The sequence below is a fragment of the Podarcis erhardii genome (genome assembly GCF_964252035.2).
Source record: "Podarcis erhardii genome assembly, chromosome: 11".
Classification (NCBI taxonomy): domain Eukaryota; kingdom Metazoa; phylum Chordata; class Lepidosauria; order Squamata; family Lacertidae; genus Podarcis; species Podarcis erhardii.
Window position 1 is genome coordinate 37,233,017 of NC_138501.1, and position 27,340 is coordinate 37,260,356.

At 41.2% G+C, this 27,340-nt stretch overlaps 2 protein-coding genes and 1 pseudogene across 4 annotated transcripts in view; 1 reads left to right on the forward strand and 2 right to left on the reverse strand.

The window, feature by feature from the left end:
• The window catches only part of PLPP1 (phospholipid phosphatase 1), a 91,787-nt gene that overhangs the window by 36,768 nt on the left and 27,679 nt on the right, over window positions 1-27,340 (forward strand). For both annotated transcript variants that reach the window (XM_081881666.1, XM_081881665.1), the window contains exon 3: window positions 9,926-10,206. In XM_081881666.1, coding sequence (XP_081737792.1) covers window positions 9,926-10,206 — 281 coding nt within the window. The remainder of the gene's footprint in view (window positions 1-9,925; window positions 10,207-27,340) is intronic.
• Window positions 7-26,273, reverse strand: LOC309352829 (granzyme A-like; annotated as a pseudogene). Its single transcript, XR_014161554.1, has 6 exons — window positions 26,001-26,273; window positions 19,495-19,648; window positions 15,227-15,377; window positions 14,096-14,368; window positions 13,278-13,434; window positions 7-505 (listed from the first exon to the last, which is right to left on the reverse strand). The product of XR_014161554.1 is annotated as a granzyme A-like (transcript).
• Window positions 6,681-7,763, reverse strand: LOC309352825 (putative CENPB DNA-binding domain-containing protein 1). Its single transcript, XM_081881679.1, has 2 exons — window positions 7,193-7,763; window positions 6,681-7,117 (listed from the first exon to the last, which is right to left on the reverse strand). Exons 1-2 carry the CDS (start codon window positions 7,673-7,675, stop codon window positions 6,824-6,826), a joined length of 777 nt encoding a protein of 258 aa, XP_081737805.1. The 5' UTR covers window positions 7,676-7,763; the 3' UTR covers window positions 6,681-6,823.

Here is a 27,340-nt window from a genome sequence, read left to right on the forward strand (position 1 = left end):
TAAGTTTACAGCTCATTTTCCTCCATTACATTGCATTTTGAAAAGTTGTCATACCTTGTTTGCTATTGGATAACATGATGTCAAAGGAGAGCACTCTTCCTGACCTGGAAGAAAGAAGTTACAATTCTTAGTGAAAGCGAAACTGAGCAATAATACTGTAATGACATGGCTCCATGGCTAAGCATTTATTTAGAAAAAAATTGCCTAATGTTAAGGTGGATTGACATTCATCTTCAGACATTGAAAAACAATGTTTATTAATGCTTTTTATCTTACTCATTTGCATGTAAAGCCTGCTCCATTCTAAAACCTCAGAGCATCTAATGCAACATTTAAGCACCCTCTCACATATAGATACATACACTATCTACTTTAGACTCCAAATGGAAGAATTGAAAATCATGACCCACTGCTTGCTCTTAAAAGCCAGCTGAAATAGGATACCGTAATCCTGCTGTGTTTTCAAAGCATGGGTAAGGGAAGAAGTTCTAAAGTTCTGGGACATCTGGGGAAACAAAAACAGACTCATGATAAGAACATGTTAAAACTGGATCCAACTAAAGAGAACAAAAATGAACCTTGAATATTTTGCTCTTTATTTAATATTTGATTGGTAGTCTTGAACTTGATACAAACATTTTTTATCTATGTAGCCGTCCACCCTAATTCCATAACATTTCCATTAACTAATATATCCATCCCAACTTATCTTCCTATGGCTCCACACAGGCATGAGGAGAATACAGTGGTACCTCGAGTTAAGAACTTAATTCATTCCAGTGGTCCGTTCTTAACCTGAAACTGTGTTCTTAATCTGAAGCACCACTTTAGCTAATGGGGCCTCCTGCTGCCACACAATTTCTGTTCTCATGCTGAAGCAAACTTCTTAACCCAAGGTACTATTTCTGGGTTAGCAGAGTCTGTAACCTGAAGCGTCTGTAACCCGAGATACCACTGTAGTTTAAGCCCCCTAATGGCCCCCAAAAGACAGTTTTCGGCTGTTAGATGGTCCCTTAGGCCAGTGGTGGCCAAACTTGGCCCTCCAGCTGTTTTACAACTACAATTCCAACCATCCCTAACCACTGGTCCTGTTATCTAGGGATAATGGGAGTTTGTAGTCCAAAAACAGTTGGAGACCCAAGTTTGGCCACCACTGCCTTAGGCAGTTTGATTCTCTCTGCCTTGCCCATCGCTACAGAGCAATAAGACAATTAAGATAAGGTGGACTTTCTGCAGGAACCTAGATGATATACAGTGGTACCTTGGGTTAGATACGCTTCAGGTTACAGAATCTGCTAACCCAGAAATAGTACCTCGGGTTAAGAACTTTGCTTCAGGATGAGAACAGAAATTGTGCTCCACCAGCGCGGCAGCAGCAGGAGGCCCCATTAGCTAAAGTGGTGCTTCAGGTTAAGAACAGTTTCAGGTTAAGAACGGACCTCCAGAACGAATTAAGTACTTAACCCGAGGTACCACTGTAGGTGCCTTCTTTCTGGGGCACCTCAATTTTACATGGTATGGATTTACCTTGTATGCTCTCCCACAGGTCCGTCCGTCCCCCCCCCCCACTCAAAAGGCCAGTTTGCCCACGGCTGGGGGTGTCAAGCCTTCTGTTGACAGGCTGCTTTCCTGATCTAAATCACTACCCAAAGCTGCTGTTCCCACTGCAGATGAAAAAATGCAGGGATAGCACTTCAACTAGTGTTCTCTACATCCCTGTAAAGCTAATACTGTTCGTGTGATTTTATTTCAGGAAAAATGGCATAGAGGAAGGGTTAAACATGCCCCCCCAAGCAATTCATGAGGGTCCTCATGGTTGCCTTTAAAAAAAAAATGGACATCTTATCACATTTTTTACATGCCATATATGTTTGCTATAGACCAAGCTATTTCTAGTGAAGTTTTTCCTTTACTGGGAAATTGATTGTGCTATAGTTAGCTAGAATGTGGTCATTTGCTCAGGTGTACTGAGCAGCCAGTGCTAACTTGTAAAAGTAGAGTCAAAGTTGCTATTTAGATAAATTGCTAGCTTGGCTGCAACACAGATGAGAAGGTGAGTTTGTAATTCTTATTTTTCTCTCTCCCTCTCTCTCCCTGCCCGTCAGTTCAAGCAAAAATAAACTTGTCTGCAGCCTTCTTTGTTCAGAGAACTCATTTCCTTCCAGTGTCTCTAGTTATTTTTAATGCTCCCTGTTCTAAAAGCAGTTTCAACACTTTTCAGCCAAGGATGATCCTCAGTGCTCCATGGGCATGATCAAGAGTAAAGGCAGTGTCTGGTTATTTCTTGCTTATGCTAGACAATTAAAGAAACAAACCTGATGGATTTCTAGCCTTTTTTTGAAAAAAATAATGAAGCTTGAAATGTGTCACGCCCTGATGACTTGCTTCGATCCACATGTGTTGGAGGTTGAAAACCCAGAGAGAGAATATTCTATCCAGCTCTTTATTGCAAGCAATTTCAGAGCCGGTGAAAAATTAAAAACCTAAAACACCTGCATAAAGCACTATAACAACAGAGCCAAGCAAATAATAGCCAAAATCATTTTTGGATGGAGGTGTGCAGCTGGTTCTGGATAGAGCTACACTCCCCCTGAAGAGTCAAGTACACCACCTGGGACTTCTCCCAGACTCACTGCCTTCTATTTAAGAAAGTACAGGTGACATTGGTGGCCAGAAGTACTTCTTACAAGCTTACTGCTGCACCTGTCAAATCCATGGATTTAGCCGCAGTGACATACGTCTTGGTTATGCCCAGGCTAGATTGCTGCAATGAACTCTTGAATACTGTTTGGAAATAGCACAGAATGTGGGAGCCAAGCGTTGGGATTATATTACACCAATTCTGTTCTGGTTACAATATGAGGTAGCTTTGACTCATTCAATTGGCTGCATCTTTCAGGTATTCTAGAATGAATGATACAACTGCTAGGGCTTGCGTATACTTCACAGGCAGGTTTAGTCGTTGTTTGAGGACTATCCCTGCCTCTGGGTCTGGTCTTGACCAGACGGATACTGGAATCAGCAAGAGATACCCACATGACCTGAAGGTGCTGCTGTGCAATGCCAGGTCAATGATTCATAAGTCCACTGCCATACATGACTTGATTGCGGATGGAGGACTTGACCTGGCATATGTAACAGAGACTTGGTTGGATGAAGCAGATGGGCCTGTCTTTGCCACTGCTTGTCCACCAGGTTTCTCTTAACGCACAGCAAGCCAGGCCTTGTGGGCGGGGAGGGGGGGTTGCAGTGATTCTTAGGAAGTCATTAGTTTGCGCCAGGCATCCTATCGAGAAGACCCAGTTCTCTGAGTGCATGTTCTGAAAGTTGGGCAATAGGGGCAGTACAGGATTCCTTTTGGTGTACCGACCTCCCTGCTGCACCAAGGATTCCCTGCCCGAGCTGCTTCAGGTTGTGGCGGATGTTCTCCTGGAGACACCTAGTTTGGTTGTCCTAGGGGATTTTGACATCCATGCCGACACGACCTTACAAGGGGCCGCTCGGGACTTTGTGGAAAGTATGGCCTCCATGGGGCTGTCCCTGAATAGGTCTGGGCCAACTCATAGCTGCGGACATGCCTTGGACCTGGTGTTCACCTCTATGGATGTTGGTGATCTGACACTAAGTAAAAGCGAAACTAAAGAAGTGCCATGGTCAGATCACTTCCTGGTGCAAGTGGATTTCTCCGTGACCCTTCCCCTCTACAGGGAGGTGGGACTGATTTGGATGGTCTGCCCCCGCCACTTAATGGATCCAAATGGTTTCCAGAGAGTGGTAGGGGATGCTTTATCCCATGTTGATGGCCTTTCAGCTGATTCCCTGGTGGCCTGCTGGAATGTGGAGTTAACCAGGGCTATTGACTGTTTGGCTCTGAAGCGGTCTCTCTGATTGCATGGAGCCTGGACAACCCCGTGGTTTTCCACAGATCTGAGGGCAATGAAACAATTGCTGAGACAGCTAGAGCGCCGGTGGCGGATAACTCATTCTGAATCTGACCGGACACGGGTTAGAGCTCAATGTCGAGCTCAATGTTGAACCAGGAAGAGGGCCTTCTCGGTAGTGGCACCCACCCTGTGGAACGCCTTCCCACCAGATGTCAAAGAGAAAAACTACTACCACATTTTTAGAAGACATCTGAAGGCAGCCCTGTTTAAGGAAGCTTTCAGTATTTAATAGACTATTGCATTTTAATATTCTGTTGGAAGCCCCTCAGAGTGGCTGGGGAAACCCAGCCAGATGGGTGGGGTATAAATAATAAATTATTATTATTATTCACATAATCCCTGTAGCAGACGTTGCCAACGTAATGCCTACAAATGCCAGTGTGCTCGCCAGTACCTTCTGTGATGCCTGCAAAAGGTCTTCGTAAATATCTCCCAAACACTTTACAATGCATGACTGTGAATTCAGTTCCTGTTTGTGCTTGCTCAGTCTCTCCTGCATTGAACATGTCTTTTTAAACATGTCCACATTTTATTACATACCACCAGCTGTTTTGTTCTATGTGATGTCCCTTCAGCAGCCATTTTCTTAATGGTGCCCAGGACACTTTATCAAAATTCCAAATGGGCTTAACTGGCACAAAAAGTTGGCAACCGGTATCTTACAGGCTGCTATTAAAAACTGAGAACATGAAAACATTAAGGCACCTGGCATCTTAAAGCTTTTAAGAACTGAGGCTCCAATTCTGTAGAGTCACCATTATCATTAGTATAACTTGTTGCCTTTTAAGTCCAGTATAATTAGGCTTGGCATTGGGACTGACCTTACCATTGGGTGAGTGAGGCAACTGCCTGGGGTGGCAGGGAGTGGCGGTGAGATGTTGGAGGACAGGTGTGTGGGCCACATTCATTGTCTTCTGTTGCCTAAGCTAACCTGCTGCACTCAAGTATCATCATCACTGTTGGAGTAAAATTCAACAACCACTGGTTGTTTTCTGTATATGGAACTTGCCAGGGTGCCATCCAGTCCCTGAGACAGCAAAAATACAGTGGAACCTTGGTTGTCAAACATAATCTATTCCGGAAGACCATTTGACTTCCGAAATGGTTGGCAATTTCAATGGAGAAAATTGAGAAATGTGCCTCGGAAGCTGTTCAACTTCCAAGGCGCGTTCGAAAATGGAAGCAATTACTATCGGGTTTTCGGTGTTTGTAACCTGAGGCATTTGTAACTTGAGGTACCACTTTGTTTACTAGGATTTATTTTAGAAAAGCTAGATCTCTGACTACCCCCTTTTTCCATTAACAAAAGTGACATTAATACACTTTGTGTTGAGAAATGTACCAGTACCATGGTATGTGCCCTTACCAAGCAAATATTTGCTGGTTTGACATTTGTTTTCAGCCCATGACTTTAGCTTCCTTAAATCCACTAACTTACCTGAACTGCATCAGGGTATGAGCCAAATATATTAGGGAATCTGCCTGGTAAGGAGGCAAAGCTCAGAAGCCCCCTAAGATTTGAAAATAGCTATTGGTGACCACAGTATGTGGAAGGGTAGAGATTTAACTCTTGTCATAAGTCTGCATAATTACATTGAAATTAAATGTTTATACACTACAAAACAATGGAGTGGCTCTGGTGTTAACAATTAGATAAGCACCTGCCCTGAAACTCTCTCAAGGTGGTAACCAAGCAACACCCAATAAATGTGACCAAGCACCTGAAACCAATCTCAGGTCAAGCACCTTGCCAGCTGCATTAAAGTCAGTGAGGTCATTGTATGTCATCAGTTTGAGAGGAGGCATCACACAAGATCACATTGGAATTTCTTGGAGCAAATGTCCTAGGGCACCTCCTAAACCAGCTTCCAAGAATTCTGTCTCGGATGACTGGTATGCATGTTACTGGAAGGTCTGTATACAAATGAGTTACCCTGTGTGGCTGATGGAAGTACAGAAAGCAGCCGTGCTCAAATATATAACTGTTCTCAGGTGGGTTGTCTGGCATGTTACATAGCATATCACACCATGTTTTGCATAAATTTATCACTGAGAATGCTGATCCTGACTATTTTGTAAAGACTCTGGGAGGCCTGAGGGGCTGCTTTCTCACTGCATCAGTCAGTTTTTCTCAGTGTTGTTGTGGCTACCTTCTTGTATGAGGCCTGGAATAAGTGCTTCCATTGCCCACCCACCCCTCCGAAAGAAAGGAAAGCAAAACTGGTGAATAGCCCTGCCTTTACAGAGCCTATGGTATTCATCCAGGTACTAGTTACACATGTAAGGTCTGTAGGGTGCTCCATGTTGATGACTGAATGTGAATTCGGAGAGATCTTTTAGCCATTGGGTTTTGTGGAAAGGCTTCTTATTAACGCTAGAATCCACAGAGATTTAAGTACAAATGGAAAACATATCTTCCAGTTTATGCCCTTATAAATGCAATAAATGCTATTCTTGGGCGGTGGTGGTGTCCCGTGATACTTAAAATCAAATTCTGTGGGACAGAGGTGCTATATGGACAACATTCTGGATGTTGGTGTATAACCCACTGTTCCCTATATTCTGTTTCAGGCTCCTAAATATTTACAGTGGTGCCCCACAAGACGAAATTAATTCGTTCCGCAATTTTTGTCGTCTAGCGAATTTTTCGTCTTGTGAAGCACGAAATCCCATAGGAATGCATTGAAAATCAATTAATGCGTTCCTATGGTCAAAAAAAGTCCAAACAAAGCCAAATTTGGTACAACAACAGTTTATTAACTGCTCTTTAAAGTCACACATACTGTAAAGAGCAGTTCAAAAATTGAAGGGAAAATAAATTAACTTTATAAACATGACAGAAAAACATTTAAAAATCAACAAAGTGTACAGTACATTTTCTAAGACTCTGGGGGACCACTCGAAGAAGGCTCCTCTTCCACTCTTTGCTTCTTGGTCAAGAACCTGTCCATAGTCTGCTGCTTTATCCGCCTTTTCAGCAGCTCCCTGAAAGACGACATGACCCTCGTATCATAAAAGTTCCCAGCGTCATGTGCCACGTGCTTCTCATGGTGGTGTAGATCTGCAAAAGTCTGCACCTCCTTCCACTTCTGGCAAATGTCCCTCAGTCTTTCGGAGGACAGCCGTTCCTCAGTTGCTTCCTCCTCTTCCAGTGAGGCCTGCTCCTGCGCAGCCTCTGCCTGCAGAACGTAGCCCTCCGTCGTCACAACCTCCAGGAACTCCGCTGCAAAGTCTTCAGCCGCAGGAACATCAGAACTGGCAGCCTCTCCATGCCTGACCACACTGTGGATGCCAGATCTTGTCTTGAACCGGTCAAACCAACCTCTGCTAGCCTTGAAGACTTCTGGCTCGGCTGAGGTTCCTGGCTGTTCCCGGATGAGGTCAGTGTGCAAGGCCTTGGCCTTCTCACAAATGACGGCCTCAGACACTGTGTCCCCTGCACGCTGCTTCTCTTCTATCCAGATGAGCAGCAACTTCTCGACCTCCTCCAGGACAGCTGGGCGGTTCTTCACGATCCTGGTGACTCCCTTGGCTGCATCAGTCGCCAGGATCTTCTCCCTCATCTTCAGGATGGTCCCGATGGTCGATGGGTTCCTGCCGTACTCCCTGGCGATGTCCGTCACACGCATTCCGCCGTCGTGCTTCCAGATGATCTCCTTCTTCATTTCCAGCGTCACCTTCTCCTTCTTCCTCTCGCCGGCCACCGCAGCAGCAGTCTTCTTGGGTCCCATGGCAGCACAGCTCCTACCTTCGTAAACTCAGAAACAGAAAAAAAAATCAGTGATGTGCTTCAAACCCAAAAAATATAAAAGCAGCCAGCCACCCACCACACAGAAATTAAAACCCAGAACCAAGGCCTTGAATCCCAAGCACCCCAACCCCAAATCCAAAATCCAAAAACCCCAAAAAAAGTTTTAAAAGTTTAGCTTACCAAATGGATGAAAGAGAAGTTCTCGAAAAGCTTCAACAATCAACCACCGACGTCCTCAGAAACCTCAAATGGCTGCAAAATAAGTTTAGGAAAAGCTTCAAAAATCACCAATGTCTTCAAAAACCTCAACTGCTCCCACAGACACGCACCAACCCACCCACAACACAGAAATTGCAAACCCCTCCCCAACTGCTCCCCCAGCCCCTCCCCAACTGCTGCAAACCCCTCCCCAACTGCTTCCCCACCCAGACAAAAAAAATTTCAAAAAATAACAACATGGCCAGCACTCAGAAATTCAAACTCAGAAAATTTTTCAAAAAAAATCAACCTGGCCCAGTGGTCACAGTAAATCATAAAAATTCCCAAAAAAGGCCCACAAGCCCCCAGATTATCGCAAACCCCTTCCCAACACCAAGTCCTTGAATCCCAAACACCCCAACCCAAAATCCAAAACCCCCCAAAAAAGTTTTAAAAGTTTAACTTACCAAATGGATGAAAGAGAAGTTCTGGAAAAGTTTTGGAAAATCTTCAAAAGTGAGCAAAGTCTGAGAAAAGGCTACCAAACCACGTGCTAACAGTTGCTCCTCGAAGTCAAGTCGCAACTGCAGCTGCTCAAGCTAAGCACCCTTGGTTTTAACGGTTTTTACACAAAGGAAACAAAGTCGCGAGACGTTTTCGTTTTGCGAAGCAAGCCCATAGGGGAATTCGTCTTGCGAGGCAAATCGCGGGCGAAAAAACCTTTCGTCTAGCGAGTTTTTTGTCTTGCGAGGCATTCGTCTTGCGGGGCACTACTGTATTTAATCATATGCTATCTGCAAGCTTTTGGATATCTTAAAGCCTAGTAAACATTTGTGATCCTATTGTATATGATGCCCTACTGATTCACTTGCAGCATATTGATATGTTAGTGATGGATGGCTAACCAATGTGCATATCCAACATTGCCACAGTAGGAATTGTATTCATTTTTGTAGAAGTAGATTTTTGTCATTTAGCCTTGGCTAGAGATATTCATTAAGGGGAAAATCTTCTAACCACCTTAACTTCAGTCAGGTACTTATAGTCCATGTTGTTAGCCTCCAATTAACATAATCTCTGACACTGGCTGGGGCTGTTGGGAATTGCAGTTGAATTCCCACAGTTTCCCCATCCCTGCTTTAACTGGAAATTACCCACTCTTGTGATTCTCTAACCTTGCTTGTGGACCAACTACTGTTTAGAATTGTTTCCTATTCTGTTGTGCACAGACTTCTATTTTAAGAGGAGAAACTAAAACTAGTCCCAGTTATGAAACAACAAGCATGAATGCTTCTCATGCAACCAACATGCTTAAATTTGAACATCACCTCCCCCATAACAGTCAAGTTACAAAGCTGTATCTTCCTGTAGATTTCCAAATCTAGCACTTTTATTATTGTTTCAGTAAAGCTTCACATCCTGGAGGAAGGATGCTCTTTCAAAATATTCCATTTTGCTGAAACATGGGAGGTTCCCATGTTAAAATCTGGCCTTTAGCAACCCTGGCAACTGTGCTCTTGTCTAACCCTTTAACTTGGTTCCTGAGTTTCCAGAATGATCACGTTCTTGGCAAAGAAACTATTTCTTTTGAGTAGGAGGTTAAGAATGAGTGGAAACTTGATGAGGAATAAAATGTGCTGTGTGCTGTGGTGCTACTACTGGGTCTTTTGTGAAGTAGTGTGGGAAAGGTTGTTATCTCTGGAAAAAAAGGTGAAGGGTTGCCTTCCATTCATTCATTAAACGTTTGCTTCATAATCAAATGAGAAAAAAACAGAGGTTCCTATTTACTTCAGTGATTTTTGGCTCAGCCATTCGAGACATCCTAATGATTTCCAGAAATTATTTGTTCTTTTTATTATTACTTAAAATTCACATAGGCAAAAATCAGATTTACCTATCCTGAAAATCAGTAAAATGAACTAAGAAACCCCGCCATATTTACCCATGTACGGAGCAACTTTTATATCAGATATAACATTTTAATGGTGTTTCTTTAACTCATGTCTTTCTGGTTTCTTTTTTTCTATTTCAGATAATCATAGGAGAGGCACTTTCTGTGTATTACAACCGCTTGCACTCCAATTCATTTGTGCGGAACAACTATATTGCCGCTCTTTACAAAGCCATTGGGACATTCATTTTTGGCGCAGCTATTAGCCAGTCTCTTACGGACATTGCCAAATACTCTATAGGTAGATTGAGGCCTCACTTTCTGGACATATGTGTACCAGATTGGCCACGGATCAACTGCAGTGCTGGTTACATTGAAAACTTCAAATGCCTTGGAAACAAAGCAAAGATTAATGAGGCGAGGTGAGTCTGTTAATTTAAGATATTTTGGCATGAAGACTTGTATGATGAAATTTCCTGGCAGAAGTGGAAATTCTAACTACTTCTAAGTGGGGTACTGATCCCAGCAGAAGTGAGTTTTGTGGTGATGATGTACTTGAAGTATAGCTCAGTGTATGAACTCATATTTGTCTACTGTCAGCACGCAGAATGTATTGCTGAGGTAAGTGCTTCCATGAACGAAAAACGCATTTTCCTGAATTCATTATGTTAATTGATTTCAAATAATTACAAGCTGCTGTAGTTGTTGTTAGTCCACATATTAAGATTTCAGTGATGCAGCACTCTCAGCTGTACAAAGAGTGGGAAGCAAATCCTGTAACATTATTAAGGCTTGCATCAGTATTTTGGTCATAAGTTGTCCCTTTTGATGTAATGGCATCATCAAGAGCAGGAGGGCACAGGTAAGTATAGGATAAGCTGTTACAGATCCTGATGAAGGACACTGAAGAATCATGCAGATGTTTTCATGTATCCACAGTGGCGTAGCGTGGGTTGTCAGCACCCGGGGCAAGACAAGTAATTTGCGCCCCCTAACCCGTGGATTTGCGCCCCCTAAACCTAACCCCCAGATGTTGCGCCCGGTGCGGCCAGCCCCCCCTGCACCCCCCACTCTACGCCACTGTGTATCCAAGAGAACATTTTGAGTCATTTGTAGACCAGCACTGTTGTCCTCCACACTCCTAGTGCCATGTGGCAAAACAAGCTTGAAAAATGAGAGGACAGAAGTTTGGGCAGAAGATTTGTGCCAAAAGTACTTCTTTGGATTACAGTTCTTGAAACTAGAATGGAGTTGGTTATATTAAACCTGGACAATTAGGAGGTGATATGATAGCCAAATGATATGATAGCCATATTTAAATGCTTGAAGAGGTGTCATGTAGATTGTGGAACTTTTTTTTTCTTTAGCAGGCTCAAATGAGTAGAAATGGGATTTTTACTAAGCCTCAGGAAGACTAAAGCAGTTTGACTGTGGAAAATCATCAGAAGGTGGTGTCTACTCTTTCATTAGCAATTTTTAAGCAGAGGCTGGAAAGCCACCTATGAGTGATGCTTTGCAGCAGTTTTTTGCATTAACAAAGGGGGTATATGATCTTTGAGGTGCATTCCAACTGTATGGAAGATTTCCACCATTAGTTAAAGTTGGCCTATTGAAAGCAATAGACTTAACTTAAAAGATTGGTTTACATTAGGTAAGGCTTTGCAGTCTACAAGTCTCTGGATCCTTAGGAGGCTGTAGTCAACAACTGTAATGTCTTAGTAAATAAAGATCAGCATAATTTTTAATAATAAATATTGGCTGTTGTGCTTGCCAGTAAAATGAAGTTCATTCTAAAACAGGCAAGGGTTTCATGGTATAAAACTGAATTGAAATGGTGGCAGCACATCAGTAGGGGGCTGGCAACCTGCAGGATAGCTGTGCTTGTGGGAACTGTTGGTTTCCTGTTAAACCCCAGCCAGCAGCCAAGGCATTTAAGTAGTAAAAACTTATCATTGTGTTAAATGTTTTCTTCAGGTTAGACATATAATTAAATTAGCGGAACTATATGATTAGAAAGGTATGTGTACTCATGTGCCATTAGAAAATTGAGTTTGGATTTGGAAGAATATTCTTTGACTTAACTCTCTGTCTGAATTTTAAGGATATATCTCTCTCACACACACAAACACACTGAAGGGAGCATGACTGGTTTGCCTGCACATGGCACCAAGTTTTGAGGGCACTGCAAGAATGACTTAGAACAGAAGGCAAGTGGTGGGGTGTGTGCTGAATACCACTGGTGAAGTTTGAAAGCCCAGAGTCCACTGCTGCACCTAATGCATACTGGCTGCAACCATTTTGTGCAGGGGTTCCGTTCCTGGCCCCCACACGCATAATCTCATTCTGCCCTGTTACGCCCCCGGTACATTCTGTCCCGTTCTGCCCTCTTCTGGGTCCAAAAGGACCCACACATTGGTGGTTGTGTGTCAGTTGGATGCACGCTGCCTGTATATATTTCATTTGATGTGAGTGTGTTATAATTAGGACTTTCAGGGAATCTGAACTGAGAGACGTAATGAGCCTTTAGAATCTTGTCTTTCTAAGGGACCTTTTGTAGCAATATTTTATATTTTAAGGGCATCATACCAGAGGAAGACTTTGAACTGATAGCTCACCTATTAACAGCAGCTTAAAAGGTGATTTGTCAAAACTGGAAAAGCTCTATGTCACCTTCAATCTTATCTAATTTGGGAGATAATTATATTGGGTCTTTTTTGGACTAGTGGACATATATTTTGAGTATTGTGTGCCCCAGTGACACAATGGCTGCTATTGTGGTGAAGGGATGTACTGGCAGAAAACAAAATTAGAGTGCATTCATTGTTCTCCACCCCCATCCCTGGGCAACCTCAGGTTTACCACAGGAAGTCAGCAGTTAAAGGCTTAACAACAGTGTTTTTGCCAACGCCAATCCTAAACCAAAGGCTAGGCTGCCATCTTGTACAAAGACATTTATGAAGTAGCTATGTTTACCATTGCACTGTAAGTAACTATGCAGTTAATTCTTAATGAATACCCAGACATCAGCTCCTGTACAATAGGAGACATGTCCCAACTTCTTTGCAAAATTTTCGCGGTGGCCATTTGAGGATAGGGTTCTTTCACATTCATCCATGCTTACTGTGTAAGTAGTTTCCTCTGTAGTGGAAAAACACATTTCCCCTAGCTTTATAAAAACACATGAGATCCAAATGGCATTCTTACACATGAAGGAAGCAGCTTTGCAGTGTACAATAGGGGATGTGAACCAAATGCTATTGGCTTCCAACTCTCATTAGCCCCAGCCGTCAGGGCCAGTTCACAGAAGATGGAATTTGTAGTCCACCAACACCCACAGGTTCCTCATCACTTTAAATCAGTTACATATAGGGCACTCACTACAGCTACAGAGATTAGCATAAACTAAATCACATTCTCTTTTTAAAAAGAAAGAAAAAGGAGAGGTTTTATTAATGAGTATCTGGAAAGAGAATCATAAAACCAAGTGCTCAACCTGTAAAAGGTTCTGTGATTTCTCTTATCCAGGCAAGATAGTCCTCTGTGAGAATATAGATGCCAGGGTAACGTTGATTTCCACATTCTGATTTAGCACCAAAGGAGACAATGCCTCTTTGCTTCCCATTGCATATCAAAGGGCCACCAGAGTCACCCTGGGAAAAGATTAAACGGAGACATGTTACCATTTTGAAAAATCCAGCTCTTGCATTTATTGAGTCTAAAAGAGTAGTTCAGTTCAGCATAATGTTATATGTAGTGATGCATTCAACATTCACATTTTTGAATGTCTGAAACAAATGAGAAGACTTCTATGAAACGGTTAGAAGTAAAAAAATGTAATCCAACATAATCACGTCCATATTTGCCTTGAAGTGAGTTCCACTGAATTTAGTGTGGCTGGCTCTTAGTAAGTGTGGATAGGGGTGCAGCAGGACATAATAATCACATGCATATTTAATCAAAACTGTTTGCCTAACTTCAAATTTAGTTTGGAAATTCTTGAGTAGGGATCTGCTTTTTTGCTTTCCTCCTATTCACGAGTTTTTGTTCATTAACTTTTAGAATTGCAACCCTAAATATACATTCCTACAAGTAAGCATCTCATAATATATTGGAACCTATTTCCGTGTAAACATGTGGATTGCACTGCAGTTTATTGTACACTTCTTTCAATATCTCATAGACACACATGTGACTTTGATTAAATACAAATTTATTTATCTGTCAAACAGTAGATAGGTAGATGGTTAAGTTCTTTAATCAGTTGATAGCTTTTTTAAGGAAGACAGAATGGGTAAATAAAAACACTCTTACCACACAAGCATCTTTTCCTCCCTTGTCATCTCCTGCACACAACATGTTACTTGTCACATACATTGAATGCTTATAGTGATTCTCATCATTGCAGACACTTCTCTGAATAACAGTGACATTAACTTCACGAAGCATAGTGGATATATTCCTGCTTTTGTTATCAGTAATTCACCACCCAGCTATTAGACACTGTGTTCCTGCCTCAACATCATTGGAAGTGCTAGGAAGCTCAATGCATTTGACATGTTGGTCAATCTTCGCACTGTTCTCCATCTTAAAGGAATCATAAAGGGAAATAGTACTTATAAACAGAGCACAATTGAATAATCTCATTTTAGACTTCCTTTTATTTTATAGTACATTGTAAGACTAACATATTTGTAATATAATGTACAACACTTGTTTCTCCTAATGATTCAGTGACAAACAGCGTTACTACAGATGATCAAAGAATCAGGAATTAACAGTTCCAAGATCAGAAATCCCTACCTGCTTAACTACACACCCGCACCTGCACAATATTACTATTATACCATATGATAATGAGTTATCTAAATGATTCAGCCTTCAGCTACTTAAAAAAAAAAATCTGCAGGAGAAACCAGTCATCAGTCTCTAATGAGATGTCAGTGGCGCCCATTGGGCTTGGTAGAGCTGAGGGCTGGGAGACCAACAGTAGGTGGAGCCAATGACAAGCAGAGCCAACTAATTCTATTTTTGGATCCATCCTTATTGCTGAGTTCTACAAGGGCAATATTGAGACTAAAGAGGAGGAAGCTCTGCTTTATGCTTCTTGTAGAAGTTGCTTAAGCTCAGGCTTTGGCAAGTCTCCCAGGAAAACTCATATAACTAAGCAGGCTGAATAAGAACAGCCAGATGACGATCACTAATTTTGCCAGAGAATAACACTAACACTTTCCTATGCTTTCTAGTTGAATAACCAACTAAGGCTGTATTATGTTTCCCATTGAACTCTGTGGGGCTTACCCCTGAGTAGACATGTGCATTGATTACACTGTTGCCTATTTAAAATTTAAGGCATCCAATTCACTTGACAAGAAAGATATTTAGAAAGATAAGTATAAAATTAATTTTTTGCCCCCAGAATATTCACATTCCATTTAAAAGTACCTTCAAAAGCATAATATCATTTTCCATCGTCTTTTCATTATATTGTGGGTGACCATATCTTCCAATAATTTTAATGCGTTGTTGTTTTCCAGTTAGTGAATGAGCACCAAGAAAAACTATTGCTTGTGGAATTGATTTCTTTCTTTCTTTTCTGAAAAGATAAAAAAAATTAAAAGTTTTGGTCAACATTTGCTTCTAGCAAGTGCATTAATATTTGTTTTGCACTCTCCTTTGCCTTTCACAATATTCTTGAGTCTGTGTTGTCATACAGTACATTTCACACTCTGCATACTGCATACTTAGGCTGCAGTCTGAAACATACTTACTTAGGAATAAGTCCCACTAGACACAATGGCCCTTCTGAATAAACGTGTACGATTTTGCTGTTTTTTTTATCCATTTTGAACTTAATCGTCTATATAAATAGTACAGGATATAATACCCCATTGTTTACTGTGTGGTTGAGAAGCCAAAGTCTACTGGGCATTGCACAGAAAGGTATGAATGGAAAGCCAGTGTCTGTTTCCTGATACGGAAGATGTCGTAATATCTGAAAGACTGCCTCCTTCCCAACAGATGCCCTTGGCTGTTAAGATCAGCAGAGAATCCTCTTAGTAGTGCTGCTGCCCATGGAAGTTCAGCGGATGGCAGCCCAAAAGATGGTATTCTTTGTAGGAGACCCTAAGTCAGAGGTTTTCAACCTTTTTGAGTACACGGCTCCCTTGACCAACTACATTCTTTCTTCGGCATCCCTGTGGGGCTCAGGAGCTTTTTTCATTATTATTTTTTTTAAAGATATTTATTAAGATTGTCAAAAGAAGAAAAAAAAATCCAGAAAAGAAAAAAAGAAAAAAACAGAATTAAAAAACACTCAACGTTTACAATCCTTATTTTCAATAACCTATTTCCGCGACTTCCCCTCGCCCCCCCTTCTTGTATTCCATTTCCAAATGTTAGTTCAACAAGTTCTTATCCCCAATTTTTAACCTTAATTCATTATTATATTTAATTCATTTTATATATGAAATTTTAACTTATATACATCAGTCCTTATACTTAAAACCTTTTTCTAAGGTCGACCCAATTTCCCTTCCACAAATTCCCCATTTTTATACTAATAAGAAACAAAAATAAAAAGAGTCATAATATATTTATACACCCTTTGGATTCCCAAACCCCACCCTCCCTTTCCCGGTTTCGATCCCCAAACCAATGTCCATCAGTCCATCTGCTATCAGCCTGGAGACCTCACGTCCGAGGCTCTTAAATCTCTCTCAATTCCTCTCTGCCGGTTTTTTTGATAGTCCTTTGTATTAAACACCAAATCTCGGAGGAGCTCTGTCCCAATAATGTCCATATTTCTTCCAGCCAGACCTCCATATTCAAAAGTGGAGCTCAGATCTTGTTTCTTAATCCTTTTAAGTCCAAATGTCCCAAAAGCTCCAACTTCCACCTTAATCAAATTTATAATCCATAGATCTTCAGATCTCCACAAGAGGAGATCTTTCCATTCCTCATTCTTCAATTCAAACCAAATTTTCATCATCCAGTCCTTATTTTCCTTTGTATCCATCTTGACAGGCCTCTGGCTCTCCTTTGCCATCTGCAGCATTACAGCCCCTTCTTCCTGCTCCTCCTGCTCAGCATATATCTCTTTCTCCACTTCCTCAAATTTCTCAGATTTCTTTTCTTGTTCAGCTGCCTGGACTTTTTGAATCAAGTCCTTATGCAACTCAGTAAGTTTATTTACTGTTGACTTCAAAGTTGTAACACTTGTAGCCAAAACATCACTTTGCTCTTGCAACTTTCCCAAGAGAAAAAAAGCCTTGTCCAGTTCAGCTTGTATTTTTCCACCTGTAGCCATTCTTGTAATGTCCCTGAACCCCCTCTAGAGGGATTCTGGTTATTTAGTGTTCCTTCCACTTCCAGCCCAAAAGTCCAGTTAACTTGTTTCAGTTCTTCTTTGTTTTCAACAGTTTAGAACTATATTGTAACGCATATAACCAGCAAAGACAACAGAAACAAAGTTCTCTATTTTTTCCAACTTTGACAGCTAGTTTGACAGCTGTCAAAATCTTCTATGTCTCCTCAACAGGCTCCTCTCGCGGATCACTCCCGGGTCCCGGGGGTGGTGGCACTTCAGCTCTCAAAATTAACTCTTATCCTCCAGCAAGATTACTTATACTATCGAATCGTGCAATTAATAACTTTATCCAATAAAAAGGAGATGTTCTCTTGACCTTAGTTATTTAGTCCTTGCTTCAAATTGTTTACAAGGCGGGGAGACGGACTTCCTCTTTGCGCCTTCCCCGATCGTGCCGAATTCAAACAAAAATTTTTCTTTTATAAATCTGGTTTCCATATTACTGACGGGCTTTTCCTTTTGGTCCAAATGTTCAAAGGAAGAAGTCAGCGCTCTCCGACCATGGCATGCGGCTTCACTCAGTAGGAGTAGCAGTCGACTCTCAGCACCACGCCTCTCCCCATCCCCCGTTCCGAAGCCTTTAAAAAGGCTCCTTCTCGGGTCAGGGAGGGCGCAAATGGTGCCCACCGAGTCACCAGGTCCACAGGCTTCAGCGCCTGTGGTTTCTGAGGGTCCCCGCGTCGCTGCCGCGGCAGGACCCGTCTCCTATTGAGCCGATTCCCTCCGGAGCTCGGAGGGAATCCGCCATTAGACGATGGCGCTAACCCGGAAGTCCGATGGCGCTAACCCGGAAGTCCCTCTCATCCTTTTTTCAAACACACTCCCTTGTGGAGTGTTTCCTCAGCCGCCTCCTCCCCTCTCCTTCGGAGTCCTCTGGGCAGCCACAATTGCCGCCCCTGGTCTCTTAGCTGCTGCCCCCTGCCCCAAAGGTAGCTGCCTCCTGACACTGCCCCATAGGGGCCTGGGAAGCGCTCCCTGGCCAGCCCCACAGGCATCATTCACTGGGGGAGCTTGTAGCCAGGGCTGCTGCAATGATCAGCTGTGCAAGCCTTTGGGAGGCAGGGATGCGAGAGGGCATCAGAGGAGGAAGGGAAAGAGGGACAGAAGCCAGTGTTGCTCACAGCAGCCCTGACCATCATTCAAGGCACCCCAGGATGCCACAGCACACTTGTTGAAAACCACTGCCCTAAGCTGTGGAATTCCCCCTCAAACAGAGGTGCATCTGACTCCTTCATTGAATAGCTTTGGCCTTTGAATTGACCCAAAAAGATTTTTCACCTGGGGCCCTCTTGGAATATCCTGGGGCCCCCGCCGGGGGGGGGGCATAGGGCCCCATTTGGAAACATTGCTCTACACCTATCAAGTTAAGACTTCTAGAAGTTAAAAACAGCTACATTCACTCTATATTTTTATACAGTAGTTCATTAAATCTTCTCCACTGTTTTAACACTATGAACTTGGGTCCATAAAAGGTTCTGTTCCCCCATCCTTGAAATCAAGCTTGAGGAACTTTGGAAAAGTTATTTGCAGGAGTTTGCTGGCTGATAAAACATCTTCACCACTTCTCTTGTAAAATAGCTGCCACAGCTTTGTACCAGTAAATTACCTACAGGTTTCAGTATATTGACTAGCACAGTAACCAAGCTGGGTGTGTGTGTCACATTTCTACTGGAATCATCTTCATCTTCCATCATAATGTAGTGTTGACTTTCACATGTGATGTGAGCCATTACAGATTAAACATCACAGATAAAGCGTACACATTGAGCTATGAGTGATCAAGTTAATCTTTCAAGCACTGGAAAATCAAATTTATGTGCATGCCTTTGTGAATCAGCCACAAATACTAAGTAGTCAAGTGACATGGAATTGTGTGTCCTTTGTAAAAGTGTTAACTTCATAATAATCTGCACTGCTTTGAACTTGGGACCACAAAATGAAATGTTACCCAGATTTTCAACCCGCACTGCAATATCACATTGCACTTAAGTCACGAATCCATGATTTACTGCAGAGTGGCTAACGACCTGTGGCCTTTTGGATGTTGCTGGATTACAACTCCCATCATTACTGACTATACTGGCCATGCTGGCTGAGGCTGATGAAAGTTGGAGTCCTGCAATATCTAGTCCTGAGTACCACAAGTTGCCCAACCCTGATCTACTGGATTTTCTTGCCATTCTCATTTTCTTGGATCTTACAGCAGGCAGCTACTACTAGCAGCTCACACTAGGAGGCAAAGGCTGTGACCTGACAGAATAACAACTAAAGGGCTTGCCTAAAGGGCCATGCAAAACTATACCAGGAAGAACTTTGAAGAATAGACATACTTCTCTATACTTACGGAAAACAATGAGCTGCTGTTAACACCCAGTTCCTTTTAATCAAAGTACCTCCGCATAAGGATGTGTTACCTTCAACACATATAATGAGGGCAGCCATATAAGGTCTTGAGTGTGGAACTGATTCTTTGCCCCCAATTATATCTGTAGATTGACCTAAGTAGAAATAAGACACACTAATCAAATTGTGTTATATATGCTGTGCTTCAGGTTAGAGAAAGGATAATGTAATTGTGTTAAAGCACATGCTGATAGGCACATCAATGGAATTTTATGTCGATTCAATGGCATGCTGGATATTAGGACATCAGTTAATGCTCCTGAAGCCTAATTCAAACACTTTTGGCATAGTCGCTGCTCAAAACTGCAATGGTGTGATTGCATGGGCATGCAAACATTTAAATGCTGTTCCCACAAAAGTTGATGACAGATAGCCTGCAACGTTTGTGAGCCTGCATCACATCCATGCAGCGGCCAAGAAGTAATCACTCCTGTGGGATTGGGAGACCCACAATTGTAGTCAACCAACTGTTACTCAGAGTAGACCCATTGGGATTAAGCGACTGAAGTTAATTGCCATTAGTTTCAATGGATCTTCTCTTGAGTAAAAACCCCAGCATGGAAAAGGGTTTTATTTTTCATCCCAACTACATGGGACTTTGGCCATATGCTTGAAAATAGAACATTGACATAGAACTGATAATTCTTTTCTGTGGTCAAAACAAAATAAAAAAATTCCTTCCAGTAGCACCTTAAAGACCAACTAAGTTAGTTCTAGGTATGAGCTTTCGTGTGCATGCACACTTCTTCAGATAGGTATTCTTCAGATAGGTATCTGAAGAAGTGTGCATGCACACGAAAGCTCATACCTAGAACTAACTTAGTTGGTCTTTAAGGTGCTACTGGAAGGAATTTTTTTATTTTGTTTTGACTATGGCAGACCAACACGGCTACCTATCTTTTCTGTGGTGTTATACTTTCCAGATGCTATAAACAAAATGTTGGGTGGGCCCAAGTCCCATTAAAATAACAAAGACTTAGTAAATAGTAAGTACCTAAATAGCAATAGTTTACAAGGAATTTATATATGCTTAAACCTTTTTCAGTCTGCTTGTTTTCTCGTTCTCTTTTTGTCTAGCTTTACAGATGCAGCAGAATGAAGTGGGGAAAAGTGGATAATCTGTAACATTTCAGATGGAAGAGGTGATCACATTTTAAAAATCCCTCTGACATACTGTACTTCAAAAGCTCCCTGCAAGTAGAAAGCTAGCATGACAGAGGTAGTGCTAGGCTAAAACCTCTCTGCCTGGTGTGCTTATTTTCTTCTTGCAGGGTAGGTTTTTCAGATAACACCCATCCCCCAGCAATTGGAAGTAGCTTTGTCCCTTCTGTCTTGAATTTATTATAGTCAATTTAATACAGGTGCCAGGCAAAAAAATTCCATTTTACTAGGCTTTAAGAACTGCTAAATTTTAATTTAAATTAATTATGAGTTTGCAGTCTAATTGAATGGACTCTTCCTGTTTTCCTTTGTATCCTTTATTTCATTTTTCAAAAGTATTGCACATTTATTATGCTACTTCATTAGCTGCCCTGGAAACATACATTTCTGCTGCAAGTGTGGGATATAAATTATGTAGAGAAGCAAAATAAAGTTTTGCTCTGGCAGAGCAGTCTTAACTAGTGGCTTGAAGGTACTTCCTGCCAGCCACAGTGTAAGGTGGACAGCTTCTGCAATTTTTTTAAATTATTTTTTTGCTGTACTAGCTCCATGCAGAGGTGCCCAAATCAGCCCTTCTCCAGAAGCTGGATCCATGGCTTGCCTAGCTCTCGCCTAGCTGCCATAACATCCCTTTTTGGAGCACACTGTTTGCAGTAGAATTGCCTCTGCCGCAACACTTTCTGTGGCCATATTTGCCCCTTTCAATGCATGTTCTGAACTTACCAACATGCCAGCTTATCTGCCTGAATTTGAAATCTTTTAACAGCAGCACAGGTTCTACCTACTTGCCATTATCAGTCAGTGGTAACTCCTTCAAATAGGGAATGGCTGGACAGTCAGGTTTTGCAAACTTGACAAGAGGGAGGTAAGTCATGTAGAATGCAGGTATTGAGGGATATCAGAAATCCCATGAATCTGAAGCCAGCCCTGTTTTCCTTACACTGAATGTGTTGCTGAGGGAAGACAAAACAGATGTAGAAGTAACTTACCAGTCTGAATTTTGAAGAGAAAATAAGTCGCCGAGAAGGACAAAACCAAGAAAAGCCCCTGGTGGTGGTAACTGCTTTGAGTCCCCTTCAGAACATGTGCCTGCTATATATAGGTTGACTATCTGAAGGAAGTGAGCTGTGGGTTTTTTTTCTTTCTTTCTCCTTTCCCCCCTCAAATTATTCTACCTTTTGCCCCTCCCCTAGCCAAGATCAATAATAGCAAAAGTATCGTGCACAGTTGTTGTTTTTTGTGTGTGTGTGTCTGTGTCTGTGTAGCATTGTTCCCTGGGTTATATGGACAAATAGAGAAATTTGAGAAGGTTAAGGAAAAGGCAGACAAAAATATTATAAATTAATGGGAAAAAATGAGTCTGTTTTTCCTCTACTCCAGTAACAAAGTACAAAGTATATGGTAGGGGACATATAGCAATATTTGCTGACAATATACATAAACAACTTTTATTACTCATGTTCCAATAAGGTGTTTATATTTCTGTGACCTAAAATAGCATTTATAAATAATGAGATAATATTCACATATACAGTTCTGTAAATTTTGTTTGATGTTATATTTGTGTATCCAATTACCTTATATCTGCATTTTGTTTGATTTTTCTATTGTTCATAGCATTATTTGTAATATATAAACATTTAATAATAACAAAATGGGGGAAATGGGTGGTTTCCAAGTGTAAGGGGGAAAGCAATGGGGATTCTTTCCCTGTGGGTGCCACATCCATTCTGAGCATCTTGACTAAATCTTACTTATATTGAAAGCAGTACAGGTGTACAGCTAGCAATTGAAATGCCATGCCAATTAAGACAAATATGTGACTTGCTGCTGTGAGTCTCAGCAGCTGTTAATTTTAGAAGTGTCTGTCCTGTGTTGCTTCACATAAACATGGGAGGCGGGGGAAAACAGCAAAGCACCTGGGTTTTTGCAGTGCCACATACTTCTACTCCTCCACCCCTCTAGACTTGGCTCCCCATTAAAGTCCTGTGAACAAGAGCTGGTTGACATCTGTTGTCGGTGAGAAGCTCATTGAAAGGTGCTAAGGGCTTTGCAAGTGTGATTTTAACGTTTTGCAACAGATGCCAAAATATCCAAGACCAGCACTGGCACTCTGCTACCGTGAACATGTAGATATGCCCACAGATGTCCAGGTAAATGAAACTTAACAGATGCTGGCATTTTAATGATTGCATTAGGTCTTCACGGACTCTGGTTCATAAGTGGTGTATGTGTGTTTTATAAGATTGTATTTACACATTATTTACAGTTGAGTTTGTCCCTAATGCAACTTTCAAAGCTGTTTCCCTCAAAGAGCATTATCCAACGAAAGTTAAGTTAAAGTCCAGTTTTCTGTTAATAGGATAGATTTGCAGCATAGTCTGAATCATCTTTGGCCAACACTTAAGTCCTGTTCAGTAGAATTTACTCTCTAGAAAGTGCATAGGATTACAACCACATTTTTAATTCTTGTTCACTGAAATCAATGCGGAGAGTGCTTAACTAGCTGGATTGTGTCCAGAGTTACGATTCCTATGGGAGAAGCTGGATTGCTCTGTAAAAGTGAGAAGTTTTATTTGGGCTGTTTGCTTGTGCTGTTTCAGCAGCAGCTTTATGAGCACGTTGAGTGGCCAGAATATCTTAAAATTGTTACTTAAAGTAAGAAGCTGTTTTTATATGTCCATATAACACCAACTAAATGTTGGTGTCAGTTTTCATTTTACTCAAATCATTGGTCTATATTTTTTTTAAGTCGCTGTGAGCTAATGTGAGCTGTCTTACTGCAATTAACATACAACTTTAAACCTTACTGAAAGAGTGATTCCCACAACTGCACATAAATATGCACATCTAAATTTAAATTGCCTTTGTCTGGCCTAAGGAAGGGCACTTGGTATTTTTAAACTAAAAAAAAAAAGCGTCTAGGGAGCAAAGTAAGGTTATTTTGAAATCAGCCTTCAACAAATGTGTCAGTAAAATATAAATAGATTACATGTTAATAACATTTTCCCAGGGTTGCAGTTTACCTGATCTAAAGAAAAATAACTGTGTTGCTACCTTCAGATTCAGAACAAGTTGTCTAGTTTTTGTCTGTGCACAAGCTGCATTTAACTCCCTGTTCCCCCGCGATAGGTTCCATTAAGCTGGTTTCTCATCCGGTGTATATCTCAATATAATAAAAAATAATTTGTCATTCAAAGTGGCACTATAGTTGCTTTCTTTCTAACAGTAAGAGCAGATGGCTGAATCCAACAATGGTTGGATGAACTGTATATTTGCCTCTCTTCAATGGATCTTCCACAATACTGATAGCCTTGTCTTTTTTTTAAAAAAAGTATTTTGGTTTGTTACTTTTTAATAGGGCATGTGCTGTACTTTTAAATTGGAGAAAGGCAATGTTAAAGCAATGTGTGGTAATATTTGTTAAATCGTATACTGCCTTATATTTCAGAGAAGCCATTAGTTTTCTCAAAGTCGTTTTCCAGGAGGAGAGGCAGCATATAACATATATTCAGATTAAAGCACCAAATAGTTAATTTACTAAAATATTTAAATGGCTGAAATCACTAATAAGGGTGCACCACTAAAACAGCCACTTATTTTAGCCATGGCACAATACACTCATTTGGACTGGTGGTGCATGATGGCTGTGCTTTTTCTTTCTTTCCCTCTTTTTTCTCTGTACCCATGGCAGGGAAGGGTCATGTGTGAAATGACCATAAGCAAATGCAGGTATAAACATATATTTTTAGCATAAGGTGCCCATCTGTTCATAATGTGTCTTTTAAGTTATTACAGGAGGTAGAGCAACAAAAGTTTAACCAGGGGAAAACTTTTCTATTTGTAGGTGAGGTTAGAGTGCTAACATCAAAACTGGAAGGAAGCTAAAATAACTCTGGCGTACGTGCTACATACACTTTAAAATATTTTTAGGATTTAATATGGGATTTGTATTGCCAATTGTATACATTTTCATAGTGGAAAATGATATGCCCCAGTTCTTTTGTAGAAAGGTCAGGTATATTAAGATGAGCATTCCTTGCTGATCCAACTTCTCAGCATAGTAACTATAACACTGAAGAAAGGCAGAGCAGCAGCACTAGACATGACCTTGTGTACTTGTTTTTACCATGAATAGTCAGCTGGCAAACAAAAGAGCTCTGTGTGAGGGGGCACTAGTTGAAATTTACCCTACTTTTTTCTTATTTATCTTGTTGCACGTGCTTCCTAAGAAACAAACAAAAAAATCACTGGGTGACATTCAAATGTGTCAGCCCATTTGCACAATGGAATTCGGCCTGTGCCAATGACATTTCCCCTTCCTTTCCTTTCCCCTGCTGCCCCCTCCCCCCAAAAACCCTTCATTAAAATATGTCAATTCCTTCACATAAGGACACAGGAATCTACCTTATACTGAGTCAGGCAGTTGGTTCATCTAGTTCAGTTTTGTCTACACTAGGGGTAGCCAACATGGTTGTATCCAACATGGTTGTAATCCAGAAGTTGTGGACTTCAACTCCCATCAGCCCCAGCCTACATGGCTATGACCAGTAATGATGGGAGTTGTATGTGTCATTGGCCTTTATTGGCATAAATTTAAACAACAAAATCATAAAATCATACAAATACATTAATAATCCAAACACATACAATATATAAAAGACTAGATAGCCTCAATTGAGTAAATCAGGCAACTTTAGATTTAGCTTTAAAAATCTCAGCTAAATACAATCTTGGTAGTTTCGAGAGTATCATCCCTCAGCAAATATTGGATTACAGACTCTTTGTAAATCAATATTTTAAGCTGTAAGGGAGTCACTAGGAGATCTCTGCAAAGGATGTCAAGAAGAGGGCAATCCAAAATTATGTGATGTATTGTATTTGGTGTTTTCTTATTACAGGAGCAGGATCTGTTCTGGAATGGGATTTTTTTGTAGTTCCATAACATCTGGACACAATCATGTCTACTACTTGTATCTCTGGTTTACATGGATGGTTTTTCAGACTGGAGTCTTTACCAAGCCCTATCTGGAGTAGTCAAGGGTTGAGCTGGGACCTTCTGCATTCAAAGTATCTGTTCTACCAGTGAATTATGGACTCTCCTACTTCACAGCTAACTCTTCAGTAACAAATGTTTGCTGACAGTTTCACAGGGATTCTAGCATTTTGGAAGGCTTTTATGCCACATATCTCAAAACTATCCTCTTAGATGCATGTACTTAACTTTTTGCAGGATGAAACACTGAGATTCCAAAGGATTATATTACAACAAATTTAATAACTTACCCATGCAGACTTGAGGTTACAGTGAGTAACTTGATTACGGTAAATCATGTGGTAATGTCAGTTGCTGTATCTTACAGTGTCCTGTTCTGGGTGTCATGGACGGTTAAAGTGGTATAGATTATCTCTCGGTTCTCAGAAGTGAAATGGTAGGTTAATAACTGTCACAATTGTCAGGCACGCATATATGCTACCAAATTTGGTAGGATATTGGGTGCTGCCACTATACTGATGACGCCCTGCTCTATTGTCATCTTAATCGGGTGAGGTCATGCACATTCTGGTCCAGGGTGTCTAAATTCAAAACTGAATCCTGATAATACAGATGCTGTGTTATCCTGGGTCCAGGAATTAAGTGTTCTTGACAGGGTTGCATTATGCCTGAAATAACATGCATATCCTGGGGGCTAGATTCCACCTTTTGACTGAAACCCTTGTGTCATAAATGGCAAGGCATGCTTATCCCCAACTATGGTTGCTGTTGGACGGAGATAGTCTGGGCACGGTAACCCATTCTCAAATAACTTTTTATTTAAATCCATTCCAATCCGTCTTCAGGCCTGGCCGTGGGACTGAGAGTGAGACAGGGTGTGTGTTGCCTAGCTGCTGCTGCTTCAGCTTCTTGATCTCTCTGCAGATTTCAGTACCATGGTATCCTTCTGGAAATTGGGCACACTATGCTACAGTTGTCCTACCTAACCCACAGGCCCTTAACAGCTGGGGACCAGTTTACTTGCAGGATCACCTTATCTCATTTGACTGCTTTGATCTGCAGACCTGGCACTGTTACAGGGGCCACATGTGCCACATAAAACGACTTCTGCAGTTGTAAGAAATTGATCTTATAGTGTGGGAGCAGCACCATTTTGAAACTTCCTTAGCTATTGACACTAGGCAGACACCTTTTTTCAGCACCTGCTTAAAACATTTTTGATCAGGCAAGCCTCTCCAGACATATACATGTTGACGTGTTGTAATTTTTTACTGTGAATTTTATTTTATTTTAATTTAATCTTTTAAATCTTTTAAATTACTTGTTTTAAAACGATAATTTAATATCTCTTGCAAACTACTTGGAGGTTTTATTACAGTCCGTGTGTGTGTGTGTATAGTTGAAATAAAATGCTGTATGTTATAGAATAATATGTATCATTAACATTTAAAGGAGGAATGTAAATAGGAGAGGAATATGAAGGAAGAGGAGAGAGGAGAGGATTAACGAAAATTGAGGGGTAGGTTAGAGGTTTATTGGAAAAGAGGAAGAGCATGATGAATAGGGTGAGGAAGAACATTTCAAGTGGCGTGGAAGGAGAGCTGGGGCAGTGGGAAATGAAGAAATCATG

Bases quoted from the DNA above. Each gene is read 5' to 3' on its own strand.
- LOC309352825 (XM_081881679.1), bottom strand. From the start codon at position 7,675: ATGGGACCCAAGAAGACTGCTGCTGCGGTGGCCGGCGAGAGGAAGAAG. The intron at 7,118-7,192 runs GTTCCTGCGGCT...CTGCAGGCAGAG, and splicing joins GAGAGGCTGCCAGTTCTGAT to GCTGCGCAGGAGCAGGCCTC.